The 19,546-nt window shown below is 36.2% G+C and overlaps 1 protein-coding gene across 19 annotated transcripts in view; it reads right to left on the bottom strand.

The window, feature by feature from the left end:
• EPB41 (erythrocyte membrane protein band 4.1) overlaps window positions 1–19,546 on the bottom strand; it is a 318,202-nt gene that overhangs the window by 89,611 nt on the left and 209,045 nt on the right. For all 19 annotated transcript variants that reach the window (XM_077150561.1, XM_077150570.1, XM_077150557.1 and 16 more), the window contains 3 exons: window positions 15,425–15,512; window positions 14,056–14,208; window positions 11,621–11,718 (listed from right to left, as the gene is read on the bottom strand). In XM_077150561.1, the coding sequence (XP_077006676.1) occupies window positions 11,621–11,718; window positions 14,056–14,208; window positions 15,425–15,512 (339 nt within the window). The remainder of the gene's footprint in view (window positions 1–11,620; window positions 11,719–14,055; window positions 14,209–15,424; window positions 15,513–19,546) is intronic.

A 19,546-nucleotide genomic window follows, 5' to 3' on the forward strand; every position in this document is an offset into this window, starting at 1 on the left:
CTCTTTCTACGTGAGAGGAGGTCAATTTGATCTGAGGAAATCTGGTTGGGGTCTATAATACCTAAGTAGACTGTCCTTAACGTGGAGAAAAAAAGGCACCATACAGGCAGGACAAGAAACAAGAAAACAAGAACTGAAAAATACTAACCTGTTAAACAAAACCCAAGCTAGCGGTCCAGAATAAGATGAACTGAATGTCAAAGAACAGATACACAACAAAGTCACCCAGCAAGAAAATCCTAGGTAAAATAAGTGAAAATAATCTGCAGAATAAACTAATTAAGGCAATTAAATGTCTAGATACCAGCAAAAAATAACAAATCACAGTAGGAAAATTGAAGATATGACCCAGTCAAAGAACAAACCAACAATTCAAAGGAAATACAGGAGTTGAAACAATTAATTCAGAATGTTCGAACAGACATGGAAAATCTCATCAAAAATCAAATCAATGAATTGAGGGAGGATATAAAGAAGGCAAGGAATGAATAAAAACAAGAACTCGAAAGTCTGAAAAAACAAATCACAGAACTTATGGGAATAAAAGGCACAGCAGAAGAGATGAAAAAATGATGGAAACCTACAATGTCAGATTTCAAGAGGCAGAAGACAGAATTAGTGAACTGGAGGACAGAACATCTGAAATCCAACAGGCAAAAGAAAATATAGGGAAAAGAATGGAAAAATATGAGCAGGGACTCAGGGAATTGAATGACAACATGAAGCGCATGAATATACATGTTGTGGGAGTCCAAGAAGGAGAAGAGAAGGAAAAAGGAGGAGAAAAACTAATGGAGGAAATTATGGAAAATTTCCCAATTCTTATGAAAGACTTAAAATTATAGATCCAAGAAGTGCAGCGTACCCCAAACAGAATAGATCCAAATACACATACTCTAAGACACTTACTAATCAGAATGTCAGATGTCAAAGAGAAAGATAGAATCTTGAAAGCAGCAAGACAAAAGCAATCCATCACATTCAAGGTGTGCTGCTTTAAAAGGATGTATGTACCCTAGAAAAACCACGTTTTAATCAAAATTCCACTTCATAAAGGTAGAATAATCCCCATTCAATACTGTATGTTTCAAAGTGTAATCAGATCATCTTCCTGGAGATATGATTTAATCAAGATTGGTTGTTAAGCTGGATTAAGTGATGACATGTCTCCCCCCATTTAGGTGGGTCTGGATAAGTTTCTGGAGTCCTATAAAAGAGGAAACATTTTGGAGAATGAAGGAGATTCAGAGAGAGCACACAATGCTGCAGCACCATGAAGCAGAGAATCCACTAGCCAGCACTTTGGAGATGAAGAAGGAAAACACCTCCTGGGGACCTTCATGAAACAGGAAGCCAGGAGAGAAAGCTAGCAAATGATGCCATGCTCACCATGTATCCTTCCAGCCAAGAGAGAAATTGTGACTGTGTTCACCAAGTGCGTTCTCACCTGAGAGAGAAACCCTGAACTTCATCGGCCTTCTTGAACCAAGGTATGTTTCCCTGGATGCCTTTGATTGGACATTTCTATAGACTTGTTTTAATTGGGACATTTTCTTGGCCTTAGAACTGGAAACTAGCAACTTATTAAATTCCCCCTTTTAAAAGTCATTCCATTTCTAGTATATTGCATTCCGGCAGCTAGCAAACTAGAATTCAATGGAAGCCCAATAAGACTATGCATAGATTTCTCAGCAGACACCATGAAGGCAAGAAGACACTGGGATGATATATTTAAATTGCTAAAAGAGAAAAACCACCAACAAAGAATTCCATATCTAGCAAAATTTTCCTTCAAAAATGAGGGAGAAATTAAAACACTTTCAGACAAAAAATCCTGAGAGAACTTGTGACCAAGAGACTGGCTCTGAAACAAATACTAAAGGGAGCACTAGAGACAGATATGAAAAGACAGAGGAGAGAGAGGTGTGGAGAAGAGTGTAAAAATGAAGACTATCAGTTAAGGTAAAAAGAAGGAAAATTAGATATGACGTATAAAATCCAAAAGGCAAAATGGTAGAAGAAACTACTGCCCATATAGTAACAATACTAAATGTTAATGGATTAAACTCCCCAATCAAAAGGCACAGATTGCCAGAATGGATTAAAAAACAGGACCCATTTATATGCTGTCTACAGGAAATGCATCTTAGGCTCAAGGATAAACATAGGTTGAAAGTGAAAAGTTGGGAAAAGATATTTCACACAAATAACAATTAGAAAAGAGCAGGAGCAGCTACACTAATATGCAACAAATTAGACTTTAAATGTAAAACAGTTAAAAGAGAGAAAGAAGGACACTATGTATTAATAAAAGAAGAAATCAACAAGAAGACATAACAATCATAAATACTTATACAACGAGCCAGAATGCTCCAAAATACATGAGGCAAACAGTGAAAAGAGAAACAGACACATCTACCATAATAGTTGGAGACTTCAAATCCCCACTCTTATCAATGGACAGAACATCCAGACAGAGGATCAATAAACAGAGGATTTGAATAATACAATAAATGAGCTAGACTTAACAGACACTTATAGAATATTACATCCCACAACAGCAGGATATACCTTCTTTTCAAGTGCACATGGATCATTCTCAAAGATAGACCATATGCTAGGTCACAAAGCAAGTCTCAATAAATTCAAAAAGATTGAAATCATACAAAACATTTTCTCAGATCATAAAGGGATGAAGTTGGAAATCAATAATAGGCGGAGTGCCAAAAAATTCACAAATATATGGAGGCTAAAAAACACACTCTTAAACAACCAGTGGGACAAAGAAGAAATTACAAGAGAAATCAGTAAATATCTCAAGGTAAATGAAAATGAAAACACAACATATCAAAATTCATGGGATGCTGGACAATCAAAGCTATAGGCTGAGCCCCTAGTCTTGGGGTTTGTTCAGATGAAACTTAACCCCAAAAAAGGATAGGTCAAGTCTACTTAAAATTTAGGCCTAAGAGTCACCCCCAAGAGAGCCTCTTTTGTTGCTCAGATGTGGCCTCTCTCTCCAGCCAACACAACAAGCAATCTCACCACCCTCCCCCTGTCTACGTGGGACATGACTACCAGGGGTGTGGACGTTCCCGGCAATGTGGGACAGAGATCCTAGAGTGAGCTGAGACTCAGCATCAAGGAATTGAGAAAAACCCTACAATGAGCTGAGACTTAGCATCTAGGGATTGAGAAAACCTTCTCGACCAAAAGGGGGAAGAGTGAAATGAGACAAAGTGTCAGTGGCTGAGAGATTCCAAACAGAGTCGAGAGGTTGTCCTGGAGGTTATTCTTATGCATCAAGTAGATATCATCTTGTTATTCAAGATGTAATGGAGAGGCTGGAGGGAACTGCCTGAAAATGTAGAGCTGTGTTCCAGTAGCCATGTTTCTTGAGGATGATTGAATAATGATATAGCTTTCACAATGTGACTGTGACAACCTTGTGTCTGATGCTTCTTTTATCTACCTTGTCAACAAACAAGTAGAACATATGGAATAAAAATAAATAATAGGGGGAACAAATGCTAAAATAAAAAAAAATTCATGGGATGCAGCAAAGGCAGTGCTAAGAGGGAAATTTATTGCCCTAAATGCCTATATTAAAAAAGAAGAAAGAGCAAATATCAAGAAATTAACTGTCCACTTGGAAGAACTAGAGAAAGAACAGCAAAATAATCCCAAAGCAAGCAAAAGAAAAGAAATATGAAGATTAGAGCAGAAATAAATGAAATCGAGAACATGAAAACAATCGAGAAAATCAACAAAACCAGAAGTTGGTTTTATAGGAAAATCAATAAGATTGATGGACCCTTAGCAAAGTTAACAAAAAGAAGAGAGAGGAAGCAAATAAATAAAATTAGAAATGGAAGAGGAGACAAAACCACTGACCCCACAGAAATAAAGGAAGTAATGAGAGGATACTATAAACAACTTTATGCTAATAAACTCGACAATGTAGATTAAATGAACAACTTCCTAGAAAGGCATGAACAACCAACATTGACTCGAGAAGAAGTAGATGACCTCCACAAACTGATCACAGGTAAAGAAACTGAATCAGTCATTAACAAGCTCCCCAAAAAGAAAAGTCCAGGACCAGATGGCTTCACATGTGAGTTCTACCAAACATTCTAGAAAGAATTACTACCAATCCTGCTCAAAATCTTCAAAAATATTAAAGAGAAGGGAAAGCTACCTAACTCATTCTATGAAACCAACATCACCCTCATACAAAGCCAGGCAAAGACAGTACAAAAAAAGAAAACTACAGACCAATCTCTCTAAACAATATAGATGCAAAAATCCTCAACAAGATTCTAGCAAATTGAATCCAGCAGCACATTAAAAGAATTATACTCCATGAACAAGTAGGATTCATCCCAGGTATGCAAGGATGGTTCAACATAAGAAAATCAACTAATGTAATATACCATATCAACAAATCAATGCAGAAAAACCACATGATGATCTCTATTGATGCAGAAAAGGCATTTGACAAAATTCAACATCTTTTCCTGTTGAAAACACTTCAAAGGATAGGAATAGGAGGGAACTTCCTCAACATGATAAAGGGAAAATATGGAAAAACCCACAGCTAACATCATCCTCAATGGGGAAAAACTGAAAACTTTCCCCCTAAGATCAGGAACAAGATCAGGGTGTGCATTAACACCACTGTTAGTCAACATTGTGTTGGAAGTTCTAGCCAGAGCAATTAGACAAGAAAAAGAAATATAAGGCATCAAAATTGGAAAGGAAGAAGTAACACTCTCACTGTTTGCAGATGATATGATACTATATGTCAAAACCCCCCCCAAAAAATCCACAGCAAAACCACTAGAGTTTTGAGTACTAATAAACGAGTACAGCAAAGTGGCAGGTAACAAGATCAACACTCAAAACTCTGTAGTGTTTCTATATACTAGTAATGAACAATCTGAGGGGGAAATCAAGAAAAAAATTCCATTTACAACTGCAACCAAAGGAATAAAATATTTAGGAATAAATTTAACTAAAGAGACAAAAGACCTATACAACGAAAAGTACAAGAAATTGTAAAAAAAAAAAAAAAATCACAGAAGACCTAAATAAATGGAAGGGCATACCATGTTCATGGATTAGAAGACTAAACATAGTTAAGATGTCAATACTACCTAAATTGATTTACAGACTCAATGCAATGCCAATTAAAATCCCAAAACTTACTTTGCAGAAATAGAAAAACCAACAACCAAATTTATCTGGAAGGGCAGGGTGCCCCGAATAGCTAAAAGTATCCTGAGAAAGAAAAATGAAGTGGAAGGTTTCATGCTACCTGACTTTAAGGCATTTTATGAAGTTTCAGTGGTCAAAACAGCATGGTACTGGCATAAAGATGGATATACTGAACAATGGAATCAAATAGAGTGTTCAAATATAGACCCTCTCATCTATGGACATTTGATCTTTGATAAGGCAGTCAAACAAAGTTACCTGGGACAGAACAGTCTCTTCAATAAATGGTGCCTAGAGAACTGGATATTCATATGCAAAAGAATGAATGAGCATCCATATCTTACACCCTATACAAACATTAACTCAAAATGGATCAAAGACCTAACATTAGATCTAAGACCATAAAACTGTTAAAAGAAAATATAGGGAAATATCTTATAAATCTTATAATAGGAGGTAGTTTCCTAGACCTTACTGATAACTTCCTAACCAAAAAGGGGGGAAAAAAGTGTAACATATAAGGTATTTGGCTACTCTGAGGCTACTCTTTTTTTGGTTAAACTTTTTTTTAATTGTATACTACAACATACATACAAAGCAAAGAAAGAAAAAAGTAATAGTTTTCAAAGCACTCTTCAACAAGTATTTACAGGATAGATCCCAGAGTCTGTCATGGGCTACCATATTATCCTCTCATATTTTTCTTTCTAGCTGCTCTAGAAGATAGGGGGCTAGAAGGAAGAAATATTTTTTTATCATTACAATATAATTTTTTTCCTTTTTTCTGAAAAATAACATTTATACAAAATAAACAATAAATTTCAAAGCACAGCACAACAATTAGTTGTAGAACAGATTTCAGAGTTTGGTATGGGTTACAATTCACAATTTTCAGGTTTTTACTTCTAGCTGCTCTAAGATACTGGAGACTAAAAGAAATATCAATTTAATGATTCAACAATCATATTCGTTTGTTAAAGCGTACCATCTCTTACAAGAAAATTTACAAGAAACTTTCTTTTAAACAAGTTCAACAGTCCTATAGTGTGGTCGTTTAAAAAAGAAAAGAAATAAAAGATACACATTGAGGGGGATGTAGCTGAAAAAAACTGGTTATGATTTGATTAACTGGTCAAGTGATGGGTTCATGGGAATTTATACTAGTCACTCTAGTTTTTAAATGTTTGAAATAATAAATTCAATAAATATTCAATTCAGTAACGCCACCATCACCTTTGATTTTTTTTCTCCCACTCTTTAAGGGCATTTGGGCTATGACCATTCTAAATTTTTCACGTTGGAAGGGGCTGTCAATAATACGGGATAATGAGATGGAACTATCTGATGTTCTGGAGAGGCTGGGCCCTCTAGGTTTCAGGGCTTATCTGGTCCAGGGACCCACCTGGAGGTTGTAGGTTTTTGGAAAGTTACTCTAGTGCATGGAACCTTTGTAGATTCTTATATATTGCCCTAGGTGTTCTTTAGGATTGGCTGGAATGGTTTTGGTTGGGGTTTGGCAAGTTATGATAGGTAGCAATGGCTAACACCTGTGTAAGAGTGATCTCTACAGTAGCCTCTTGGCTCTATTTGAACTCTCTCAGCCACTGATACTTTATTGGTTACATTTCTTTCCCCCCTTTTGGTCAAGATGGAATTGTTCATCCCACAGTGCCAAAGCCAGACTCACCTCTAGAAGTCATGTCCCACGTAGAGGGGTGGGCAATGATTCTGAGGCTACTCTTACACAAGCTTCAAGTAGATGCTGGTACCTATCAGTTTGCCAAACCCCAACCAAAACCATTTCTGCCTACCCTAAAGAGCACCTAGGGCTTTATCTGAGATTCTACAAAGGTTCCATGTAGTAGGATAACTTTTCAGAAACCAACAACTAGGTAAGTCCTGAAATGCAGAGGGGCCATTTCCATCCACCTATCCCATACTATCAAGAGCCCCTTGCAACATGAAAAAATTAGAATGGGCATAGCCCAGATAACTCTAAGGAGTGGGAGAACGATAAAAGGAGATGGTGAAGTTATAAGAGAATTTAACAAATCAGTATGACTGCTGAATCATTATATTGATTTTAGCCTCCAGTGTCTTGAAGCAGCTGGAAGGAAAAACATAAAATTGTGGAATTGTAACCCACACCAAATTCTGAAATTTGTTCTACAGCTAACGGTTGTGGTATGCTTTGAAATTTATTGCTTTTTCATATATCTGTTATTTATCACACACATTTTTTAAAAGTATTGGTAGAGTCCCTTGAGGGAATGAAGAAAAAAAATTAGAAATATTAAACTTTCCCATCTGGGAGACCCTGGGTATCCTCTCAGACATTGGGGAACCCCAAGAAAATAGGCCAATTTTGAGGCTTGCCCTTATGAAACTTATATGTTAGTGGAGAAGCTAAGACTATCTATAATGAGGCCTAAAAGTTGCTTCTAGGAAACCTCTTTTGTTGCTCAGATGTGGCTTCTCCCTCTCAAAGCCCAACTCTACAAGGAAAATCATTATCCTTTCCCCTACATGGGACATGACATTAAGGGGTGAAAGTCTCCCTGACAACATGGGACATGATTCCCAAGGATGATTCTGGCCCTGGCACTATGAGATCAACACCTTCCTGAAAAAAGGGTGAAAAGAAGTGTAATAAAATAAGGCTTCAGTGGCAAGAGAGATCAAAAAGAGTCAAGAGGCTATTCTGGAGGCTACTTTTATGTAAACTTCAGCCAGATATTGTTAATTGCCATGGTTTGCTAAACCTCAATCAACGTCACTTCCTTGATACATTTTTTTTTTCTTTTTCTGCCTGCTGAGCCACCACTGCAGCACCCTCTCCTGATAACTCTTAAGAACACCTAGGGCTTGAACTGAGAATCTATAAAAGTTTCGTGCACTATGTTTACTTTCCTGGAACCAACATTTTCCAGAGTCTTCCTAGGACAGATAAATCCTGAAACCCACAGGAACCAGCCTCTCCAAGATTATCAACTAATTGCATCCCCCTATCCTTTATTGTCAATATCCCTTCTCAACATGAAAATGTCAGAATGGGCATTGCCCAAATCCTTAGATTGGAAGAAGGATCAAGGGAGAAGGAGGAGTTATAACAGAGAAAACAGGATTTAACAAATGAGTATGACTGCTGAATCACTATACTGGTATTTCTTTTAGCCCCCAGTGTTTTGGATCAGCTAGAAGGAAAAATGTGAAATAGTGGAATGGTAACCCATAATAAACTCTGAAATCTGTTTTGCAACTATTTGTTGAAAATTATTGCTTTTTCTTTCTTTTCTTTGTATGTATATATTTCACAATAAAAAACATTAAAAATATTTATGAGTGATATATAGCATACGTGTATAGGGCAAAGGATACACCCTGTGTACCCAATCACTCAAGGAAGAGAATTTTGTTTAAATTGCATAATATTTATCCAATAAAAAATCACAATCTTAAAAAAATTAAAATTATTGGTCTGATAGCATATAATTTTATTTCTTATTATGAGGCGGTAGAAAATAAACATTTTAAAAGATAAAGTAAGATGAGGATTATCTGTAAATGGAATAAATATTTTATGAGTTGATAAATAGGTTTTGAATTCCCTTTTATTTATTTTTTATTTGTATTATTTTTTCATTATTAGAGAAGTTGTAGGTTTATAGCATGATTCTTTTGAAACTATTTTCTTGGTTTGATTTTAAAGGTGATGGCAGCATAAATAAATGTGTTAATGCCAATAATTAAAAGATTCTTTAATAAAGTATACTCACATATTTTAGTTTGAGATAACTGAAATGTTATTTTCCCTGACTTTTCTTCCTGTTTACTGTACTACAGAATTATGTGCAAGATGAAAACACAAATAGACAGGGAATATATCAGGATTATCTCTCTTGAGAGTCATTCATAAGCATTCATGTTTACTTATGTATGAAATGCATGAGAACTGGGATTTGCTTCAGAATAAACAGGGGGAAACAGTGGTTGGGGATATAAATGAAACAGGATTGGCCTTGGGGTGACAATAATTATTAAGGCTGGGTGATAAAGACAAAGGGAGTTCATTAAACTATTTCCTTTATTTTTGATATTTTGCAAATTTCCTTAATAAAATGTTCATTTTTTTTTTTTTTTTTAAGAGGGAAGTTGATGTGCTGGTCTGAATCTGTGGTGGACCCCAGAAAAGACATGCCCTTTGATCTTCATTCAATATTGCTGGGTAGGAGCATTTAAAAAAATATATTTATTTATTAATTTAAAAAAATTAAGAACAAACAAAAACATTAACGTATCATTCCATTCTACATACATAATCAGTAATTCTCAATATCATCACATAGTTGCATAGTCATCATTTCTTAGAACATTTGCATCAATTCAGAAAAAGAAATAAAGACAACTGAAAAAGAAATAAAATGATAACAGAAAAAAAAAGATAAACATACCATACCCCTTCCCCCTCGCTTTCATTGATCACTAGCATTTCACACTAAATTTATTTTAACATTTGTTCCCCCTATTATTTATTTTTATTCCATATGTTCTACTCGTCTGTTGACAAGGTAGATAAAAGGAGCATCAGACACAAGGTTTTCACAATCACAGTCACATTGTGAAAGCTATATCATTATTCAATCACATCAAGAAACATGGCTACTGGAACACAGCTCTACATTTTCAGGCAGTTCCCTCCAACCTCTCCACAACATCTTGAATAACAAGATGATATCTACTTAATACGCAAAAGTAACCTCCAGGATAACCTCTCGACTCTGTTTGGAATCTCTCAGCCGTTGACACTTTGTCTCATTTCTCTCTTCCCCGTTTTGGTCGAGAAGGTGTTCTCAATCCCTTGATGCTGAGTTTCAGCTCATTGCAGGATTTCTGTCCCACGTTGCCAGGAAGGTCCATACCCCTGGGAGTCATGTTCCACGTAGACAGGGGGAGGGCGGTGAGTTTGCTTGCTGTGTTGGTTGGAGAGAGAGGCCACATCTGAGCAACAAAAGAGGCTCTCTTGGGGGTGACTCTTAGGCCTAAATTTTAAGTAGACTTGACCTATCCTTTTTGGGGTTAAGTTTCATCTGAACAAACCCCAAGACTGGGGGCTCAGCCTATAGCTTTGGTTGTCCAGACTGCTTGTGAGAATATCAAGAATTCAACTTGGGGAAGTTGAATTTCTCCCCATTCTCACCATTCCCCAAAGGGGACTTTGCAAATACTTTTGCACTCACTGATCAAATCACTCTGGGATTCATCGGGGCATCACTCTGGACAAACCAACAAAATCTCCTGTTGGGTAGGAGCATTTTGATTATTTCCTTGAAGATGTGACCCACCCAATTGTGGGTGGTAACTTTTGATTAGATGATTTCCATGGAGGTGTATCTCCACCCACTGAAGGTGGAGTTGCTTACTGGAATCCTTTAAAAGAGGAAACATTTTGGAGAGAGTCCCTTTTTGGTAGAGTCACGAGAAAACCAGCAGACGCTGCCATGTTCGCCATGTGTCCTTCCAGCTGAGAGAGAAACGTTGAACATCGTCGGCCTTCTTGAAACAAGGTATCTTTCCCTGGATGCCTTAAATTGGACATTTCTATAGACTTGTTTTAATTGGAACATTTTCTTGGCCTTAGAACTGTAAACTAGTAACTCATTAAATTCCCCTTTTTAAAATCTGTTCTGTTTCTGGTATATTGCATTCCAGCAGCTAGCAAACTAGAACAGCTGATGATAACTAGCTTGATCTCTTTTCAACACAAGTTATTATTTAACTAAGGTCTGTCTTCTCTGCTCCATGGCACATCCAACTGGGATGGTATAGGATTATTTTGTAGTATATTCCCAATGCCTAGCATAGGGTTCTTATAATGGGTTAATAATGTGCTGTCCTGAATAGGAGAGGAAATGAAATTTCCTTTGGTCTTCTAATATCAAGACAATTGGGCTTTGGAAATGGTCTGTGTGCTCCATTCCGATGGTTGATTACAGCCAAACTAAGGATCATCTTTCTACCTGTAATCTTCCTGTAAAAAAAACTCCACTGGAACTAGATAAGTACTGTTTAGAGAAATTCCATTTGTAGTTAAGTCAAGGCACCATCCCCATAGGACTGATTTTAACTTCAGTTGGGGCAATCACAGAGCCCCATAAACACAAAGTCCTAGTCACTACTTCTCCCCTCCTTCTACCATACACAGAACAGTGCTCTGAGAATGTTGAGGCATGCTTTTCAAACCAAGGAGGGAAACTGAATTCATTTTGTCTTACTTAAGATGATCTCATGTGAGCTAAATAAAAGGGTGCCAGTCGTACAAAGAAGGGAATTTCAATAGAAGGCCTAAAATAGATACAAGCATAAATAATTTATCTTTCAAAAATACTTGTGATAACAATACCTGAAAAACGTGTGATGCTCTACACAGACTTTCCATAATTTCTTAGCTGCTCGGTAACTGGGAAGCTTGAATCCAATGGTACTTTCATACTGTTCTTGCTATAAGAATACAAATAAAGATGGAACATGAAATATTATTCGAGTCCCCTTATGTGGATAGTACGGACTATGTGATACAATACCAGAGAAATATGGTTCTATAGAAGAAGCCATTGTGAATAAACACTATGCTACCAGTTTAAGCACACAAAATACCATTTGAAACTTTTCCCTACTTACCAAAAGAAATTTACTCACTGAGGGTGGCTTTTACCAAAGCAAGGAAGTTAGAGAATGCATCTTATATTCTTTGTGTTCAGAAAATACAAACACTACATTTTTCTGAGACATAATTAAAGTCACCTTTTGATTGTTCAAATACTTCCTTAGTCACTGTATACATTTGTGATGCTAGGCAAGTCAAGTGTTAGGGAATAGAATAGCAGATGGTTCCTCCAATCAATCGGTGTTGTTACACAATAGTAATTAGTAGTAGGAGTTAAAGTTTGGCCCAAACAAAATTTTTATTTTTTAAATTTTATTTCATATTTATTTATTTAGAGAAATTGTACGTTTACTGAAAAATCATGCATAAAATAGAGTTCTCACATACTACCCCAGTATTAGCACCTTGCATTAGTGTGGTACATTTGTTGCACTTGATGGAAGAACATTTTAATAATTATACTATAAACTATAGTTCATGGTTTTATTCTAATAAAATATATACAAGCTAAAATTTCTCCTTTTAACCACATTCAAGTATATATTTCAATGCTATTAGTTATATTCACAATGTTGTTCAAACCAGATTCTTGAATTATTAGATGTTTTCTCTTTTCCTCCTATGATTGATTACTTACTTACCTAGATATTTCTTTGATAGAAGAAACCATATCCTGCAAGAGCTATTAGAAACACTGTCCTGCTATCCTCTTGTTTCTTTATCTCTGCCTTAGGCATAGTTTATAAGATATAAAGGAGCCTGACATTTACTGAGTGTCTATTATTTCCAATAACACTATGATATAGGTAGTATCATCTGTTTTTTTACAGATGAAAAACTGAAGTCAGAGAAATTATTTCCTTAGCCTCATAGCTATAAAGTGGCAGAACTGAAAATTCAATGTTTCCACTATACCCATCTACTTCTAAATCATCTCCTGTAGTCATGATACTCTACTTCTCAAAATCCTATGACTGCTTTTTTAAACAAAAATTCTGAATTTTTAATATATATTATATAATTGACATTTATAGAAATCAAGGACTACTTCAGTTTCTTGTTAATATCTGTACATATATATTTTTTTCTGAATTTCCACCTTGTTAGATTGTTGAGGGATGAGACTCTACTGCTCTATCTAGCACCTAGAATGACTGGCACAAGAAAGCCCTCAAAAAAACATTTTTTAATCCACATTTTTTTATTCAAAAAACATTTTTGATAGAATGTCTATGGATTTGAAACGTCTTCAGGGAAAACACTGATTACTCTGTGCTAGCACAATTAAACAATTACAGCACTAAATAGACGGCTTCCTGATAATCTTTATCCAAAAATTTTAAGGCTGCTAATTCAGTGTTTCCATGCTCAAATAATGAGCCACATTCACCAGCAGATGGTGATATATACACAAAAAAGCCATCTCCATTAGTATGGTGCTTTCCTGTTAAGTGCTATTACAATTATCTTCTCATTTGATCCTGAAATCAACTGTTGGGAGAAGGTATTACCCTGCTTGAATGATAAATCTATCCTTAGATTTGCCTAAGGTTTTTTGCCAGGAGTTGGAGCTCTCTCTCTTTCTTTTTTTGGATTCCTATTTAAATTATTATCCATTATACTATGATGGTACTTCATTGTAAAAGTTAAATTTGGTCAATATTGGTATATCCTGAAAACTGACCATCAACTAATAACTGAGTTACCTGGTACAAATTTGAAAATCCAACTTTATTAAAAAGCTAGAATGATACTAGAACATACGTATTCTCAATAATCATTAGAAGCTATGCGTACAAATAAATTTTAATTCTATTAGGTAAGGGGTGAGTGGTGAAAATTATGAGTAATTTAACCCCATAAATAATTTTAAAATCTCATTAAAAATAGTTTTTCCATCAAATTTTTACCTGAGGTAAACAAGGAGCAAATTCATTGATCTGAGTTTCACTTTGGCCATGGAACATTTACTTAAGGAAAAGAAGTGTCCAGAAGACCAGCAGTAAGAAAGAGAAGCAGAATAACAAGACTGACTAAATTTAGAAAATAATTATCAGCTACTGAAGAGTTGGCTACAGACCTCTTAGTGATAAAAGAAGGAAAACCAGATGAAGACATATTTTACATCTGATCTGTATTTAGTTTGGGAGGAAGAAACAAGAATCTTGTACCTCTCCAGGCCGAATTTTGATGAAAAAGCTGCTACGTTTATAGGAAATCTTCAGCACTTTGGGCCAAGGAAAGCGGTTAATTCTCAGCTTATCTTTGTAAACCAGGAGGCCACTAGAGCAGACACCCAGCATGATATCCACTCCCTCTAAGTCCTGAAAAAGAAAAGCATTAAAATTCCAAGCTTCAGCAAAGTCGCCAACACACAGGTGTCTATCATGAGATCATTTGAATATATCCACAACTAAAACCAGTTACAAAGCATCATTGAAATATGAAGCTTATCCTGTAGTTTCCATTTTACTGGCTCTAGCTTTACATCTGGAGACACGGTAAAAATATCTACTTCACATCCCAATCCTTTAAATACATGAAGACAACTATTATGTCTTCCCTAAACTTTGTCTTCTCAGGGCTATGTTTTTCTATTCCTTCTAATGTTTCTCAAAGAGTCTGGTTTTGGGTTCCCTTGTCAGTCATCCTAGTTAAATTCCTCTGAATGTGCTTCAGGTCATCCCCTTGAACTCTTTTCCTCACAATCCCCTCAATCTCTCCTGCCATTTTAGTAGCTGAAGATGAGAGAAGTTAAGGTACCTGCATTAAGTATTTATACTGTTTGTACTTGGCAGAAACTAGAACTAAAGTTCAAGTTTCCAATTCTCGAACCCACTAATTTTCAAATGAGCTACTGTGGTTCATTCTGTGTACATTAGAATCACCTGGAAAGCATGTTAAAACACAGATCTTTGAGCTCCACTCAGAGTTTGTGATTTAGTAAGTCTATGATTTAGTAAGTCTGTGGTGGGGTTTGTAAATGTGAGTTTCTAGCAAGTTCCTAGGTGATGCTCAATGCTGCTGGTTCAGAGACCACACTTAGAGAACCACTATCTTATACCAAAAATTCTCAAATTTAGCATTCATAAGAATCATCTGGGATGCCCATTAAATACAGAAATCCTTGAGCCTCTCCTCCAAAGTAATTGAGGAAATCTGGGGAGGTGTTCAGGGATCTACACATTTAATAAATGCCTCAGGTGATTCTGATGCAGGTGATAGTGACTTTGAGACATGACCTGTTGCCACTCTACATTTTCGAATGTAACTGTGTCAAAGATTCTAGCATTTTAGGAAAATATCACTTATTTTGCTCTATATGCTATATCTTTTGCTCCTTACAATGGCTTGGATATGAAATGTCATCCAGATGGTAGAATTGCTAAGGGGTCAGATTCCATTGACACACCTAAAATTCTAAAAGGAACTACCATTTCTTTTGAATATTTAAAAATATTCCAGATAAGGACTAATAAGAAATATTATATAACATGGTTCTGATACATGCATATAAATAAATGCCAAAGTTACCATTACCTTTGCTTTATGAAGGTCAACTCCATACATAGACAACTTTTTGGCATTCTCAAGAAATTCCAGGTCAGCCTGAGCTGGAGTCATGGATCTTTGAGAAAATAAAAACAAACTCTTTCAGTGTCACAGGGTCAACATCTATAGTAACAACAAATGGTATATTTACTTTACATAGGCAAACAAACATATATACCAATATGTATGTAAGATATGTTTTATTGTCCTGAAAATCAAATAGCTTGGAACAGGACTCTGATCACTACCTAAATAACTGAAATATGTCTTAGAAAAAGAAAGCTTGGGGAAACGAAAAGTAATCAAAATAAAAAAAAACTCCTACTAAACAATTTCCTTCAAGTTGCTTCATCTACGAACTGTTATGCCCCTCCTCTCTTCAACCTTTTCTTCCAACACACATAAATGCCTCCCACTAATTTTTCTGGCCAAAGAGGTAACCAATTCAATCCTCTTAGGGCATGGTACAATTTACATGATCTTCTCAGCTGTCTTTTTTTCTCTCTATCCCCTGAATTGAATTGTCATGGAAATTAGACAAGAGGGCAGCTGCCGTTACTTAACTGGAGACTCTTAATCGGGGCAGCCTTGATGAAAAGAAAATTTCTGGTACAGATGGTATCCTGCCCACTGATTTAAACAAAACAATTTGGTTAATAGATGTAAATAGATAATGGGGCTGTTTTCTCTGTTAGTAAGATGTCTTTGTCACTCGGCATATAATAAATTAGATTTGTTTGAAAACAATCAGTCTTACTATCTAAACACTCACTGTGATGGTCTTTCCTTCTTTGTAAGTCTCTTCTCTTTTGAAAAGTGCTCATAAGCTGTTATGTTAAGCTTTCAAGATAAAGATATCACTTCCAGTACAGCACAATTCAGACCAGTCAAAAATAACGGCATAGTAACAATAATGCAGCTACATCCTCAAAGAAAACCAAGCAAATGCCTGTTTCCCATAGGACTGCCTCAAGTTATATGAAGCAGCAAGGGCCTCTTCACTGAACAAAGAAAGGTCTCTTTCAATCCATCTGTCTTTACCCTCATTAAAAAGAACAGTGTTTCTACAGACAAAAAGAAAAGAAATTCAGGAGGCAACAAATTTGTTAATGACTCAGCATCTCTGAATAAATTTCTTTTCACAATTTCTAAAGCATCACACCTGAAATTCTATTCATGAATGGACCTGAAATTGAAGATGGAAAAAAGGAGAAAGGAAAATTAACCTATATGCCAATCTGTATATTTAAATCATTATATACATCTCAGGAAAGTTTTTTCCTATAAGTTGTTTACTTTTCTAGCTGAGGTTACTTACTCCCAGTTATTTTATGCTTTGTTGTTGTTACTACTATCAATGGAATGAATTTTATGATTTTGAAATTGGAATAGAACTTCAGAATTATAAAGTCCAACATTTTTCATTTTGCAGATGAAGAAGCTGAGGCCCTGAGAAGTTATGACTCCTAGTTTTAGGAGGCTTAAGTCAGGACTCAAATTCCATCACTTGGGCTGGATTTCTGGCTCCTGCAATTGAAGTGTGGTGACCCGGCATCTCCTTCGACCTTCTAGCTATAAAGTAAGATCATAATACCTACTTCAGATCTTAAGATAGGCAATGCATTTTTTTTTTTTACCTTTGTCTTTGCTAAATGAATGAATGAGACTTTTTTCTTTTTTTATTAAGAAATCTTCACACACATACATTCTATACATGGTGTACAATCAATGGCTCACTATAATCACATAGCTGTGTATTCATCACCATGATCAGTTTTCAGAACATCTGCATTACTCTAGAAAATAAGAAAATGAAAAAAACCACACATACCATACATCTTACCCCACCCCCACTGACCACTAGAATTTCAATCTACTCAGTTGATTTTACCCTTTGACCCCCCTATTCTTTCTTTCTTTATTTTATCCATATTTCTTACTCATCTGTCCATACCCTGGATATATAAGGAGCATCAGACATTAGGTTTTCACAATCATATAGTCATACTGTAAACATTATATCTTTATACAACTGTTTAAAGAATCAAGGCTACTGGAACACAGCTCAACAGTTTCAGGTGCTTCCCTCTGTTAGAACAAAATGGGGGGGTTTCAGTACAACACTCATAACCACACAGCAAGCAGAGGTTAAAAGGGGTTTATTATAAAGGAGGTAGGGAGAAGAGGATGGGGGAAAAGGGGGAAGAGGGAAAGGGTAGAGGAACACTTTCTTGAAGAGCCTGAAGAAAATGTCCACCTGCGTTGTGATGTTTCTCCTTTTATACTCTGAAGTTCAGGGACCCTTATTGGTCCTGAATTCTGCATTTAGCGATTTGTCTGATTGCCTTTGGCTGGTATTTTTGCTTCCCTTTTTTTATGCCTGTCCTGACCTATTTGCTCCTTATTGATGGAGTCATACCATTCTTTGATGTGGTTTCCTGCTCCGGGCATTGCCCCAGGCAACATTTGGCAAGAGGCATTATGCGTTGTGGCAAGGAGGAGGGGGAAGGGAAAGGGTCATGAGTCAGTGGACCATGAGTTTCGGTCATTGCTGCAGGGGGAGAAGGGGTTGGGGCCCAAGCTCTGTCCCCTGGGACCTGTCACCCTCTAGCCACTCCAATACACCATAAACTAAAAAGGGATTTTTATATAATGCATAAGAATAACCTCTGGGATAACCTCTTGACTCTGTTCGAAATCTCTCAGTCACCAAACCTTTATTTCGTCTCATTTCTCTCTTCTCCCTTATGGTCAAGAAGGCTTTCTCAATCACACAATGCCGGGTCCTGGTTCATCTTGGGATTTCTGTCCCATCTTCCCAGGGAGATTTACACCCCTGAGAGTCATGTTCCACATAGGAGGGAGGGCAGAGTTCACCTTAGAGGCCACATTAGAGCAAAAAAAGAGGTTCTCTGGGAGTGACTCTTAAGCCCAATTTTAAGTAGGCTTAGCCTATCCTTTACAGGAATAGGTTTCATAGGGGCAACCCCCAAGATTGAGAGCTTGGCCTATTGATTTCGTTGTCCCATTGCTTATGAGAATATCAGAAATTCTCCAAATGGGAAAGCTGAATATTTTCTCCTTTCTCCTCATTCCCCCAAGTACTTGCAAATACTTCTTTATTCACTGCCCAAATCACTCTGAGATGAATGCAACTTTTAGGATCAAATGAGATAATGGTTGTAAAATTGCTTTGTAAACTATAAATTTTTACTTTTATTGCAAACTTGGTTTTCTTACAGAGCTTTCTCACACATAGCTCATAAATAAAGAGAAATTACTTGAATCACTGGATTTGGAAAAAAATTTTGAAACAAATGATGCAATCATGAAAAATCTTCCCTATACTCACTTCTTCAACCCTGCAGTAATATCAAAGAAACAGAAGAGACATTAATGGAATAAAAAAACCTGAAAACAGATCTTAATTTCAAACTCTGTATATAAATACTTCTATACATAAGCATGCTTTAAAATTATATTAAGGGCAGGTGATAAGAAGAGATTTTAACTTTAAAACTATGACTTTCTATGTCAGTTAAAAATAATATGTATGTTCGTCAAAGGAATGTCAATATTGCAAGGGTATTAAAAATAGATGGTCATTCATGTTTTAAAACTTCAACTTCTGTGTAAGACTAAAGTGAGAAATGTTTGTTTGGTACAAATTTATATTTTGACTAGTGTTTTTCCTAATTTAATTTATATGGACAGTTTAATTGAATGCCATAAGTACATGGAACCATGAATAGGCATGAGCTTTTTGTAGGTTTGTCCAGGTTAGTGTGATGCCCCAATAAATCCCAGAGTGATTTGAACAGTGAATAAAGAAGTATTTGCAAAGTCCTCTTAGGTGAATGCAGAGAAAGGAGAAAATTAGACTTTCCCATTTGGAGAATTCCTGATATTCTCGCAAGCAGTGGGGATAAACAAATCAATAGGCTGAGCCCTCAATCTTGGGGTTTGGTCCTATGAAACTTAAACCCACAAAGGATAGGTTAAGCCTACTTAAAATTAGGCCTAAGAGTCACCCCCAGAAAACCACTTATGTTGATCAGTTGTGGCCTCCCTCTCTCTGCCAACATGGCAAACGAACTCACTACACTGCCC

This window comes from Tamandua tetradactyla, chromosome 2 (genome assembly GCF_023851605.1).
Source record: "Tamandua tetradactyla isolate mTamTet1 chromosome 2, mTamTet1.pri, whole genome shotgun sequence".
NCBI lineage: Eukaryota > Metazoa > Chordata > Mammalia > Pilosa > Myrmecophagidae > Tamandua > Tamandua tetradactyla.